General features: G+C 38.6%; 1 protein-coding gene across 4 annotated transcripts; it reads right to left on the bottom strand.

Annotated features, from left to right (window-relative positions):
- Window positions 1-1,122: 1,122 nt before the first annotated feature.
- Window positions 1,123-14,306, bottom strand: tk2 (thymidine kinase 2). 4 transcript variants are annotated; one of them, XM_062961901.1, is made up of 10 exons: window positions 14,116-14,294; window positions 11,377-11,414; window positions 10,621-10,695; window positions 9,258-9,311; window positions 8,399-8,488; window positions 7,770-7,843; window positions 6,158-6,246; window positions 4,213-4,292; window positions 3,191-3,271; window positions 1,123-2,952 (listed from the first exon to the last, which is right to left on the bottom strand). In XM_062961901.1, exons 1-10 carry the CDS (start codon window positions 14,219-14,221, stop codon window positions 2,854-2,856), a joined length of 786 nt encoding a protein of 261 aa, XP_062817971.1. In that variant the 5' UTR covers window positions 14,222-14,294; the 3' UTR covers window positions 1,123-2,853. The 4 variants fall into 4 exon arrangements, 3 of the variants coding, with proteins under 3 accessions (XP_062817971.1, XP_062817972.1, XP_062817973.1); XR_010000611.1 differs by having other exon boundaries at window positions 2,912-2,952; window positions 4,142-4,292; window positions 14,116-14,306; XM_062961902.1 differs by lacking the exon at window positions 9,258-9,311 and having other exon boundaries at window positions 14,116-14,296.
- Window positions 14,307-14,569: the final 263 nt, after the last annotated feature.

Genomic DNA, 14,569 nt, shown 5'->3' with positions numbered 1-14,569 from the left:
TTAAATAGTTTTAAGCAACGCCAAAACAGAAGTGGGACAGAAAATATGTACACATTTTAAGACAAAAGTTCTGCATGAAACATCCAATTGGTAACTACTAACAATATATGAAAAATACTGCATCCTTTACTTTAAAATGGATACTAAACATAAATGCAGTGTCACTGCTTTTAGCTGAAGTTAACTTCTGATATTGGATATTTAGCCTGTAGTGTCCTAGTTCAGGATATTTTGGAGTATATTTGAATCAATCTCAACAGCGTCCTCATTAAGAAATATACTGGTGCTATTATTTCTTGCCTAATGGCTGGCATCTTGTTAGTAATTTGTGATGTCATCGTTTAGAGTTACGACTGCCTAGCTGTTTCCTATTTGCACTCATGAATCAGAGTCAAAAGAGACCTTGTGGGCAATCTCGTGTCTCCTCCCAGCCTTCTCTTCTACAGGCTAAACATGCCCAGCTCTTCAAACCCTTCCTCATGGGGCTTGCTCTTGACCCTTGATCATTTTAGTCTCCCTCCTTTAGACACATCCGAGAGATCTCGACATCTCCCTTAAGTTGTGCCTAAAATTGGACATAGTCTTCCAGGTGTGGTCTGACCAAGGCAATATAAAGCAGTAGCATGACTTCCCTGCATCTAGACACTATACTCTATTTTTACAGGCCAAAATCCGACTGGCTTTATTCGCCGCATCACATTGTTGGCTCATGTTTAACTTGTTCCCCACAAGGACTCAAGATCTTTTTTACACGTCAAGCCAGGTATCCCCCATTCTGTATCTTTGCATTTCACTTTTTCTGCCTAAGTGGAGTATCTTGCATTTGTTCCTGTTGAACTTCATTTTGTTAGTTTTGGCCCATCTCTCTAATCTGTTAAGATCGTTTTAGATTCTGAAGTATTAGGCATCCCTCCTAATTTGGTGTCGTCTGCAAACTTGATGAAACTATTGCCATGATCACAAATGCCCAATAAACTACCTTAAAAGCCTGGCAAGTGACTAAAACGGGAAGTTTATTAAACTGCAAAATCTTTGTTTTTGTGGGACATCCTGCAGCACATTTTGCTATAGTTTTTCAGTGAATATCTCACTATAATGTTCTAAATAGAATAAGCAGAGAAGTTTTAAATCAGTTCCATTTAATCTGAATAAATAATGAAACAAGATTCTAAGATGTTTTTAAATAGTGCCAAAGATTTTAAGTTATAACAGAAGAAACACTAACATATTTCAAAGATCACATCTGCTGTCTTCCATCTCCCTGCTAAATACTGGAGTTGAAACAAATAATACTTTCCATAAACATTTTAAACAGTACATTTTATACACATTCCTTAATACAAAAATACATTGGAAATAAATTTATCAGTAGCTATCAAAATAATCAGTGTAAGAGAATGTGACCCTCAAAGAGGAAACAAGATAGATCAACGAATCATGGTATGTCAATGCTGTTGAAAATTGTGTTTTAATCAGGAATACAATGAAGAAACAGGACACTTGTCTCAAGATGCTCAAAAGATGGTGGTTTTATTAGTAAAGCTGTTTTAAGTCCTGTATGCTTTTAAGGTCTTCCTCAGCCTTCAAGATAGGAAGCTGAAAAAAGCAAGATTTGAAAGGGCTTTAATGAATTCATTTCATTTAAATGAATTCATTTAAATGTAGCCTCTTCCGGGACCTCAACTATAATACCACAACTAAAGTGGTCTGTGTCAAAAAGAAAACGGTAGCTGAAAGTCTCAATTTATCCAATTGTATTATTTCAAGCATGCCGACATCTTGTTTCTTTAATTTGTGTGGCTATAATCACGTTGGTACCTGCCACCTAAGTATTTTTAAGGGCTGGTAGTTTTTTATACCCTTTCTGCCAGGATGTGCATTGTCCTCTGAGGTGCACAGTTTGAGAATTTGAACTTGGGTCTCCGACATATTTGATGTCTTAATTCCACACTGCAGTATTTCTGGAATTAAACAGCATGGCCATAAAAGTGAGAAATGTACTATGAAATACAAAGTCAAGTATTCACTAAAGGATTCAAAAGACGTATTGAAGTGTTAATACAACTACTACTAATTTGGTCACTTGTTCTCCACTTATTCCTTTGATTGAAAAAAAAGTAACTTCTCAATTTAAAAAAATATAATACATCTACAACCCATTTGGTATTATACCTGACAAGCTTTCCTTGCAACGTCCTGCCTTTGTATAAAATGCTTTTGTGAGTAAATAAAAACAAGATGTAAGGATGAATGTCCTTTTCAGAGACCTTCTTAGTAAGAAATCTAAACCAACAGTCTATAACCAGTAATGTTTTATAAACAAACAATCACTGTACAAATAAAAAGGGAAGTGTGGGAAAAACAAGCCATTTTTAAATCTTGTTAGAGGCAACAGAGGTAATAGCTTACATGGGGGATATCTATCATGTATTGCAACCTACAAAATTGTATCATTCTGGAACAAAAAAGGACCTGCTAAGTATAAACATACACATTATAAGTGCTCACACTTTTTCCCCCTCAGGGTTTCCTGCTGGGAGTTGGTCATTAAGCAAACATCTACCCCTTTCTTTCAAACTGCCCCAAGTTCGCCAAACAGTCTAGGACTAAGTGGAAGAGCTGCTTGAAATACGAACAAAGATAAGAGGGTAGGAAATAGCTCAGGCAAGTTTTAGAAAGTTTTAGAAATTACTTGCACCTAATCTTCAAACTGCCTGGCAGGAGTTTCAAGGGAACCAGGAAAGAGCTATTTCTATTCAGATGTGTGGCGGTCCAGTGTAGGAATTGTGGAAGTTGAGGGCGGAAGTTTGCCCATGCCGGCACTAAGCCATGCATAACACGCAACATCTGTTTCTATAGACAATGTTGCACATTGTAGGGGGTTAGGATTCGGTCCTGGTTTTCTTCGTACATCTCCAGCATATCCTGTAAGTCGTGATCAGCCTGCAGTACCTTCAAAACAGAACAAGATGATCCATTAAAGAGCTCTGAAAAGCTAGTGATAATGAGGTTCGGCATACAATTTTAGCAGTACTATTTAGGATGGGACACTAATATAGAGAGAGCTGCCAAATACAGGTATGCTAGAATCATTTCAATTATAAGCACTGACTTGTATTCTTTTATTCTCCTCCCTTCCTATCCCAGTTTCCTTGTGTATCTGTCTTAATAACTATGAATATATACTTACAAGCACCGGAGAAGGAACTTTAAACAGGCTTTTTTTAATCAGCCACTCTTCATAGAGCAGATGGATAGCTTCTAAATATTCCTAAACACAAAAAAAAAGAATTACTTTTCATTCGTCTAGTTTTGTCAAATCACTATAAAACCAAGGAGGCAATCAGTGACTAATCTTAGTAAATAACGCTGCAATCGATATATTTTCATTATTGTTTCATCTGTATTTGGCATGACATGCGAGGTTGAATTACTGTCCTGATTTTAGAGTTCTTTAAGAGTTCTTTCTCCCACTTGTCTAGTCTCCAACAGACCTCATAAGCTCTAAGGATGCCTGCCATAGGTGTGGGCGAAATGTCAGGAGAGAATGCTTCTGGAACATGGCCAGACAGCCCAGAAAACTCATAGCAACCCAATGATTCCGGCCATGAAAGCCTTCAACAACAACAACATAATAATAATAATAATAATAATGGCAATGGTAATAATAATAACTCCATTTATTACTTGCCTCTCCTTGCAGCTTGAGGCAAGGTACCATGTTGTTAAAACAAGAGATAAAACACATACAACAAGGTACACACAGTTAAAATACAAGTTAAAATCTATTATTATTATTATTATTATCGACACAACGACACTGTATGACACAGCAAACAAGACAGATATGCTGGATTTCGTATCACAAAATAACAAGTCGAATACTTCCCAAGTGTTTAGGACTGTGTGATGTATTTTTGGATGATGCGCGCAGATCCCAGTAGGGTGGCCTTTTGCAGGTCGCAGATCATAATTTTGTCAATGTCTATTGTTTCCAAATGCCAGCTAAGATCTTTTGGCACCACTGGGACTATCTGTACTGGTTTCTGCCATTATTATTATTATTATTATTATTATTATTATTATTATTATTATTATTATTATATGCTGATTATGCTCTCCTCAGTTCTTCCATGCTCACCCAAGTTCTAGCCTTTTGAAACTCATCAGGGCAATTCATTCGACAAATGTCAGAAGGCAGCTTCTCCTTACCATAGGAATAACTTTTTCTTCTTCCCTACACCGCCTTTTCAGCCTCTCATAACACCTCTCAGGAGAGGTTTGTAGATAAACTGCCATTAACAAAACAAGAAACACGTATTACATGCCACCATAGTTATGTTCTGTTCCTGTAAACATGAAGAGCAATTATGGTTCAATTTTCAAGGAGCAAAGTACTCAGTCTCCACTATTCTATGTAGAATCTCATGTAGAAATCTAAGGGACTTTGTACTCAGGAGACGGACTAAAACAATGCAGATCACAAGGGTCTCGCTCAAGCCACTGCGTGGTTTTCAACCCTGCAAAAGTGGTGGAGATGCAATGATAAGGAAGGTGGTATAGTATTGGACTTAGATAATGTATTTCCTTTAAACCATGAAACTTAAGTAATTTGTCCACCTGACCTCAACCATTCGCCCTAATAGGGCCAATTATGGGATGAAGAGGCAGAGAGCCAAGTCTTGAATTACAGTAGAGTCTCACTTATCCAAGCTAAACGGGCCGGCAGAAGCTTGGACAAGTGAATATCTTGGATAATAAGGAGAGATTAAGGAAAAGCCTATTAAACATCAAATTAGGTTATGATTTTACAAATTAAGCACTAAAGGATCATGTGATACAACAAATTTGACAGAAAAAGTAGTTCAATACACAGTAATGTTATGTTGTAATTACTGTATTTACGAATTTAGCACCAAAATATCACGATATATTGAAAACGTTGACTACAAAAATGGCTTGGATAATCCAGAGGCTTGGATAAGCGAAGCTTGGATAAGTGAGACTCTACTGTAATTAGAAGAAAGACAGGGTATAAAAATAAATAACAAACTTAAAAAATTATTAGGATATATTTGAACAATAAAATAATGTGGAGAAATAACATTGCACTGTCTCTCTGTTGTCTATTTTTCAGCTCCAAATTATCCTTCATGGAGCATTATTACTGCCTGAGCTCCCTCTTCCTCCCTACTGGGCTCTAAACCATTGCTTCTTAAACTGTGGGTCCCAACCCCAAATGGGGTCCCCTTAGCTCAGTGTTGGTGTCCCCCCCAAAAAATCTCTGAAGGCCACCTAGTAGCTATTTTAGACATTTACATGAATTTGTTGTGCAGTTTTTGCAGTGGACTCTGCAGAAAATGCTTCAATTGTCCTTTATAAAAAGGAAAATTGCCATATTATTTAGTAAGCCTTGCAAATGCTAATTTGTTATCAGCAAATGTTTGGTTTTTAATATTTTATGTACTTATATATCTAGAGTGACCTAAAAATTCAGCAAGCCAAAGGGGTCCCGTGTGAAACAGTTTAAGAAGTCCTGCTCTAAACCATGCTAAGGATGCATTCTGAATTCTACAGCTGAAAGAGTAATTCGGGTGATAGTCTAAAATACCAAAATGGATGGTAGAGAAAAGTATTAAGTTCCCTTTCCACAAATCAGTTTTCTTCCAAAAAGAGAGCGGGAGAAGGAACAGAATCAGATTATAGTACAGTAGAGTCTCGCTTATCCAACGTAAACAGGCCGGCAGAATGTTGGATAAGCAAATGTGTTGGATAATAAGGAGAGATTAAGGAAAAGCCTAAAAAACATCAAATTACATTATGATTTTACAAATTAAGCACCAAAACATGTTATACAACAAATTTTACAGAAAAGGTAGTTCAATACACAGTAATGCTATGTAGTAATTACTGTATTTACAAATTTAGCACCAAAATATCACGATGTATTGAAAACATTGACTACAAAAATGCATTGGATAATCCAGAACATTGGATAAGCGAGTGTTGGATAAGTGAGACTCTACTGTATACATTTTTTCACAATAAATTGTTGCAGAACAAAGCAAACTACTATGGCGAACTGGTTAGAGATCAGGAAGTGATTTTGTTGCAGGAAGCTACCCAAAGAAATCCAATCAGGACATCTGCATCTTACCTATCAGATCAACTGAAACACTCAGGTTCTTTATGATCCATTCAAACCATTCTGTCAATACGACATAATCCACTTCTGGCATTTTCCCACTGTAACCGAGAAAACAAGTTTCAATAAATGTGCACAGCTGTGTAAATGAAATAAAAGATACTTTCAAAGAAAGTCTGGCCTGTTTGTCTGGAGATGTTCTTATTAACATGCTGTAATGATTTGTTTGTAAAGTTGCTATAAATGAATAAAAGATTAACTGAAATCTGTAATTATTTAGAAGTCCACCAAATGGGGACGGAACTCTACTCTTCATTCTGGTGAAAATACAGCTTGTAAGAGATGACATTTGTGTATAAATTGCCCACTTTCTACCATAAGTGAGATCATGTGCAGCAAATCAAATCAGTTTCCAGGGAAAGTACAAAGTATTGGTTTTGACGTTCAAAGTCCAGATTTCAGTCCAGGTTTCCTACAGGATCGCCTTCTCCCGTACAATTAATGGTCTTTTAACACACGGAGGTCCTCTGAGGAACACACCCACCTGGTGACCATTACCCAGAGCACCTTTTCATCGGTCCCAAAAGACTGTGGAACAACCTGCCAGAAGAGCTCCAACAGCTAAAGGAGCTGTTAGAATTTAAAATGCAATTGAAGACCCACCTCCTCCAGCAGAAGGCCAACTCAGTCGACTTTCAATCATGCATTTTGATTTACATTCTATTGCTACTATATGTCAATTCTGTATTTGTGTTTAGTACAAGTTTTTTTTATATTTTTGTGTTTTTTATCTATGTGATTTATTTTATATATTTTATGTTCATATGTGTTTGACTTGGTTGTATCCTGCCATCTCCTGTGGAGCCATCAGGAGAGGCAGATAATAAATAAAATGGATTATTATAATATTATTTTTTAGGTATCATCCTGTAGTTTTATCCATTGCAAAAGGCATCTACTGAGACCTTCAGGAGTCCTTGCAACATATCCAACTACAGAACAATAGCAGAGCACATCCCTGTTCCCTCCCACTACCCAACACAGAAATGGCTACAGTGGTGAGCTGTCCTATTTACGAGGTACGTTATGGGGAAAACCTACACCAAAAACCATAAAAATGAGTTGCAATGGCCTTAGCTCAACTTAGGAGATCAGACTTCATCAGCCGGACCAATCTCTAGGTTGCATATTCTTGTTTTATTAACCAGATTTCATGCCTCAACTGAACAGCACGATTTCTAAAAAGCAGAGATTTCTAACCAGATGTTGCTGAAACTCCATTCCAGAAGCGACAGCCAGAATGGTGCATAATTTCTAGTTTAGTGCAACATCTGAGACTCACAGGTTGTAGACCAATGCTATGTGATATCATTTTTCAGAATATGTTCTCCTTGTATCATGCATCTAGTCCTTGCCTTCAAAGCATAAAACCTGGAATCCCATTTCAATCAATGCAATGTTTAACTTCACTATATTTACCCTAATCTGTTACACTTAAAATATGAAAATGTTACCAAAGTTGGTTAATGCAAGACAGAAGAAACGTAGTTACAAACATAAGTTAAAATTGCAACACAAACCAAACTCTATCATCAGGAAACAAAAACAACTCTGGATACTGTACCTTCGATACAAGTTTTCTACAAAAATGTACTTTGCACTGTGAATAGATCTCTCCATCATTCTTATGGGAGAAACCTGCAAATTAACATTTCAAAGCGTCATTTAATGAAATAATCAGGGCCTGCTAACACCTCCCAACAAAGGATTCCCCCAGGCAGGAAGCAGCCAGGCTTTGAAGCTGCAAGGCCATTCAATGCTAATCAAGCTGACCAATTGCAACATTCACACTTGCCTCAAACAGACAAGAGTTTTCTCCCATCTTGGACATTCCACAGATATATAAACCCCACTTGCCTAGTTTCCAACAGACCTCACAACCTCTGAGGATGCCTGCCATAGATGTGGGTGAAATGTCAGGAGAGAAGTCTTCTGGAACATGGCCATACAACCCAGAAAACTCACAGCAACCCAGTCATTTAATAGTGACACTTGAAGCATTTAAGATAAATGGCTACCTCTCTCAAGATCCCTATAAACATTCACCAATGGAGGATTAAACAATGCAAGGGAAAAGGAAGAGAAAAGGAAGGGTGGTAAACCTAAGCAAAAGCAAATTATACACATTGTGGCTTTATTTCAGTCAAAAATGAGAACTACTGCCTTATAAGAAACACACTTTTTTGAACATACCATTGTCCTCATATGCTGGTCCAACATAGTAAGCTGCACATATGTCTGTAGCGTTATACCCCATCTTGTTGCATCTTGATACATTAAACTCTGAAGTAACGAGAAACGCAATTTTCCTGGTTATTTTTATTGTCTTTTCACCATAAAACATTTAAATATACATTTTATGTTTACTTTTTTGTTGTTTTAAAATAGTCAAGTTGGTTTTATTGTATGCTGCATTGAGGCCCCTTCCACACAGCTGAATAAAATCCCACATCATCTGCTTTGAACTGGATTATATGGCAGTGCGGACTCAGATAACCCAGTTCAAAGCAGATATTGTGGAATTTTCTGCCTTGATATTCTGGGTTATATGACTGTGGGGAAAGGCCCTGAGATCCTTAGATGTAAGTTGAAATATAAATAGTGTAATTAAATTAACTGATGTATACAGATGAGAGCTGCAACCACATGCTGCAGTATGAAGTGCTTCTGCTCAGACTCCCAGACCCTTAACTCAACCGCACATCTTTTTTCTGACATTATTGAGCGTATTCCTTCAATTCTAAGAGGTTTTTTTCCTGTATAAATAAACATGTATTTTTTGGTGATGGTGGTGGTACTGAAATTAGGCTGCATCTTACAATTGATGGCATCTTACAATTGAAGAAACAAGTCTTCCCTGGTATGTTTGTACATGCGGTGGGGGTCCTTTACTGAGTTTCTTTGCTGTGGCAAATACTCAAATGAGGGGTTCCCATAAGGCTGTCGATACCTTTGTCTTGTTACCATTTTGCCTCTTCAATTATCAGTCTTCAGAACATTACTTACTTGGCAGCTTAAAAATAGTTGAGGAACTTAACTTTTGGGAACTTACCAGAGGATTATGGCCGCATACATTTCTCCACTTAGACACCGGTTCAGTCAATACCTGAATTCGAAAAACATTTTAAAGGTACATTCTCTAGGATAACATGTTTTCAACTGAAGATACAAAGACTGCCTTAACAATGAGGCTAAAGATAGGTCAACCAAAGCAATGCATCCGTTCCTAAAACTATTGGGCTGCTCTATGTTAGGATTTTCTGTGTTTGGGAAAACTACCCCCCCCCCACCCCCAAACAAAAAAAAAAAACAGCAGAGCATACAAAAATACAAAAGCAGTATAATTATAGTTGAGCATTCAGCTCACAGCAAGCACAGTGTGAAGTGCCATGTGGCTGTAAAGAATTTGGAGCTTAGGAGGTAAAAATCCAGAGCTCAATCTTTAAGATTACAAAAGGTTTATTTACAAAAAGAATTACAGTAGAGTCTCACTTATCCAACACTCGCTTATCCAACATTCTGGATTATCCGACACATTTTTGTAGTCAATGTTTTCAATATATTGTGATATTTTAGTGCTAAATTCATAAATACAGTAATTACTACATAGCATTACTGCGTATTGAACTACCTTTTCTGCCAAATTTGTTGTCTAACATGATGTTTTGGTGCTTCATTTGTAAAATCATAACCTAATTTGATGTTTAATAGGCTTTTCCTTAATGCCTCCTTATTATCCAACATATTCGCTTATCCAACATTCTGCCAGCCCGTTTATGTTGGATAAATTAGACTCTACTGTAACTACATTTCTTAATAGCTAATAATTGGGTCTGAGCTACACTAACCACATCTCTTTTAGGATTCAAGAGAGGGGAAAATCCCAAAGCACACATCTCTCCTGACACACAAGCAGAGAGAGATCTCAATACACACAGCACACACTCTGATGCAAAAAAGTCAAAGATGAAAAGAATGCACTTGCAAAGTATCCATTCTATACAAGCAATCAGAATGACAGCAGAAACAGAGAGTTGAGAAGAAATAGATACACTCCAACTGTCATTCAGGAGAAGGGGGAAGGGATTTCCCTCAGTCTATTCTAAGCTAACTGATTACTCCTAATTGAGGACTGCAGACTTGGGCAGTGTGGGGTTGAATTCCAACACTCCCTCTACACCAGGCATGGGCAAACTTGGGCCCTCCCCCCTGGTGTTTTGGACATCAACTCCCACAATTTCTAACAGCCTCAGGCCCCTTCCTTTTCCTCCTCGGCCACTTAAGCAACTGAGGGGGAAAAGGAAGGGGACTGAGGCTGTTAGGAATGGTGGGAGTTGAAATCCAAAACACCTGGAGGGCCAAAGTTTGCCCATGCCTGGTGTAGAGGGATATAACATAATTCCCAAACACATTACCTCAATGCTTGTGTTTTTAGCAAAATATTCCAGGCATGTAGTTTTACCACTTGCAATGTTCCCTTCAATGCAAATCTGATAAAAACAAAAGCAAAACAGTGCAGTACAGTCAAACAATGCTAAATGAAATGCCAGCAAGTAAGCAAACTGAAGACTTGTACTTTTTTAAAGAGATACACATATAACATATGGAAAGCTGGGGAACATAATTAGCCATACAAAAACCATACACATTTTGTACATCTTTATACGTAGTTCAAAATCCCAATCTTGTATACACCAATGCTTTTTTTTGCTTATGTTTTCCTGTCTTTAGAATCATAGAATAGTAGAGTTGGAAGAGACCTCATGGGCCATCCAGTCCAACCCCCTGCCAAGAAGCAGGAAATCGCATTCAAAGCACCCCCAACAGATGGCCATCCAGCCTCTGCTTAAAAGCCTCCAAAGAAGGAGCCTCCACCACAGTCCGGGGCAGAGAGTTCCACTGGCGAACAGCTCTCAGGAAGTTCTTTCTGAGGAAGTTCTTCCTGATGTTCAGGTGGAATCTCCTTTCCTGTTCCGCATCCTAGTCTGCAGGGCAACAGAAAACAAGCTTGCTCCCTCCTCCCTATGACTTCCCCTCACATATTTGTACATGGCTATCATGTCTCCTCTTAGCCTTCTCTTCTGCAGGCTAAACATGCCCAGTTCTTTATTTACATATTATTTCACTACATCATATGCAATTAACTTTGCCTTCGTTGGTGTAATACTTACAGTTGTCTTCTTGTTTCCTCCATTTGCTTGGTATTTATCTTAAAAAAGAAGGGGCAAATGTTTAGGAAGTAACTCAAAACAATTTGCATTAAAATTATATTTCAGGGATACCCAAACTCAAGAGACAATTTGGTATAATGAAGGGGGGAAGCCTCCCTCAACCTAGTATCCTCGTGTCATTTTACAGTGCAAAATCAGCAGCTCCAGACAATCTGGACAATAACTTGGAATTACATAAATTGTCATATAAAGAAGACATGGAGTGGTTGGCTGTGAGTTTTCTAGGCTGTATGGCCGTGTTCAGAAGCGTTCTTTCCTGACGTTTCGCCTACATCTACGGCAGGCATCCTCAGAGGTTGTGAGGTCTGTTGGAAACTAGGCAAGCGGAGTTTATAGATCTGTGGAATATCCAGGGTGGGAGAAAGAACTCTTGCCTGCTTGAGGCAAGTGTGAATGGTGCAACTGGCCACCCTGATTAGCACTGAATAGCCTTGCAGCTTCAAAGCCTGGCTGCTTCCTGTCTGGTTTTGAACTTGTTTAGTTCTTCTTCTCCATGGCTCCAAATGATGAAGGTGTCATCCACATATCTGAACCATGGAGTTGGCTTTTTGTTGCAGTTTCCACGGCCTGTTTTTCGAAGAGTTCCATGTAGAAATTTGCAAGGCTGAGAGGGCTCCCCATGGCTAACCACTCTAACCACCACCATGTCAGACTACACAGAGAAGCCACTGAAATCCACAAACATGTGGACAATTTCAACCGAAAGGAGGAAACCATGAAAAAATAAAATCTAGCTACCAGTATTAAAATAACTCTAAAATCGGGACAGTAAATAAAGAACAACACTCAGAAAACAAAAGAATTCCAGGCATGAAACAACAGGGCCAGCTAATATCTCCCACCAAAGGATTCCCCCAGACAGGAAGCAACCAGGCTTTGAAGATGCAAGGCTTTTAAATGCTAATCAAGCTGGCCAACTGCAACATTCACACTTGCCTCAGGCAGTCAAGAGTTCTTTCTCCCACCCTGGATATTATTCCACAGAAATACAGTAGAGTCTCACTTATCCAACGTGCTGGATTATCCAACGCATTTTTGTAGTCAATGTTTTTAAAACATCATGATATTTTGGTGCTAAATTCGTAAATACAGTAATTACTACGTAGCATTACTGCGTATTGAACTACTTTTTCTGTCAAATTTGTTGTATAACATGCTGTTTTGGTGCTTCATCTGTAAAATCATAACCTAATTTGATGTTTAATAGGCTTTTCCTTAATCTCTCCTTATTATCCAACATATTCACTTATCCAACATTCTGCCGGCCCATTTATGTTGGATAAGTGAGACTCTACTGCATGGGTCCTCAAACTTTTAAAGCAGAGGGACGGTCCACAATCCTTCAGACTGTGGAGGGGCTGAATTATCATTTAGAAAAAACAAAAAATAAATTCCTATGCACACTGCACATGTCTTATTTGTAGTGCAAAACAACAACAATGAAAGAACAATACAATATTTAAAAATGAAAATAATTGTAACCAGCATAAACCTATCAGGATTTCAATGGGAAGTGTGGGCCTGCTTCTGGTCAAGTGAATTAGGATTGTTGTTGTGTACCTTCAAGTCATTTCATACTTTGGGAGAGCCAAAGTCTAAAATTATGTATTTATTTATTTACTGCTACATTTATTTATTACATTTATATCCCGCCCTTCTCACCCTGAAGGGGACTCAGAGCAGCTGTATGTACATACAATATATTATATTATTAGCATAGCACAATATTTATTTTTATTTTATTTTTTATTATTAAACTTATATACCGCTACTCCCGGTTTGGCTCGGAGCGGTTTACAAAAATAGATTAAAACAATACACTTGGCTTTAAAATAACAATAAAAATAATAAAAGCAACAATAAAAGCAACAATAAAAACAGACATAGCCCCGAGTCTTTCACCCATTGAATGCTTGTCGGAAGAGCAAGGTTTTGCAGGCTTTCCGAAAGGTAAGTAAGTCTCGGGTGGTTCGAGTTTCCACTGGCAAGGCATTCCATAATTGAGGGTCTACAATCGAGAAGGCTCTCTGCCTAGTGGAAGACAAATGATAAGTCCGTATGTTAGGGACTTCAAGCAAATTTTGGTCTTCGGACCGAAGTAATCTCTGGGGTTGGTAGCATTATATTATATATTAGCATTATATATTACTATATTGAACTATACCACTATACTGTAATATTATATGTAATATATAACATATAATTAATATTATTATATTGTATAACATTACAATATTATTATCAATATTATATGTAAATACAATATATTATTTAAAATGATATAAAAATATTATATTATAAAACTGAGGGCGGGGGCCAGGTAAATCACCTTGGAGGGCCGCATCCGGCCCCGGGCCATAGTTTGGGGATCCCTGCTCTACTGTATAAATTTCCCTTGCCTAGTTTCCAAGAGACCTCACAACCCCTGCCATAGATGTAGGCGAAACGTCATGAGAGAATGCTTCTGGAACATGTCCATACAGCCTGGAAAACTCGCAGCAATCCAGTGATTCCGGCTATGAAAGCCTCTGACAACACATTAAAGCATGGTGTGTTAGGAATAGTCAAGCTAGAACAGGCATGGGCATACTTCGGCCCTCCCTCCTGCCCTAAAGTGGGCCTGGGCCTTCCCTCCCTCGCTGGCTCCCCCGATCGGCGCTTGGCCAAGCTCAGCCTCACCTTGACCGGCCCCTTCCTGCGCCTTCGCAAGCCAGGAGCTCATGCGTAGACCGAGGCCACGGAGCAAGAGGGGCGCAGGCCGGCGGAGCCACGGAAGAAGCCGCATGGCCTACATCTGGACGCTCCTTCCGGCTGCCAGCAGCTTCGGACTTCAACTCCCAGAAGGCCGAGCGGCAGGCAAAGGGGTGTGGCCACTGTGGTTCCAAACAGTGAATAAGCCAGGCAGCGCAAAAAAGCCCCTTCCTTCCTTCCTTTGGAGGCCAGGCAGCAAGGATCACAAGTGCTCTGCAGCACCGGAAGTGGCTTTATAACTTACCAGTGGCTTTATACTTCTCCCACCCTGGACTTTCCGCAGATATATATACAGTAGAGTCTCGCTTATCCAACGTTCTGGATTATCCAACGCATTTTTGTAGTCAATGTTTTCATGATATTTTGGTGCGAAATTCATAAA

The sequence above is a fragment of the Anolis carolinensis genome, unplaced genomic scaffold (genome assembly GCF_035594765.1).
Source record: "Anolis carolinensis isolate JA03-04 unplaced genomic scaffold, rAnoCar3.1.pri scaffold_9, whole genome shotgun sequence".
NCBI classification, from domain to species: domain Eukaryota; kingdom Metazoa; phylum Chordata; class Lepidosauria; order Squamata; family Dactyloidae; genus Anolis; species Anolis carolinensis.
Note: the sequence above shows the minus strand (reverse complement) of the source record. Positions and strands in the feature narration are given on the sequence as shown.

Excerpts from the sequence above, each read along its gene's own strand:
- tk2 (XM_062961901.1), bottom strand. The coding sequence starts at position 14,221 with ATGCGGCTTCTTCCGTGGCTCCGCCGGCCTGCGCCCCTCTTGCTCCGT. Across the intron at positions 9,312-10,620 it reads CTAAAAACACAAGCATTGAG|GTATTGACTGAACCGGTGTC; the intron begins GTAATGTGTTTG and ends TTTCGAATTCAG. Across the intron at positions 4,293-6,157 it reads TGTTTCAGTTGATCTGATAG|TTTATCTACAAACCTCTCCT; the intron begins GTAAGATGCAGA and ends TGTTAATGGCAG.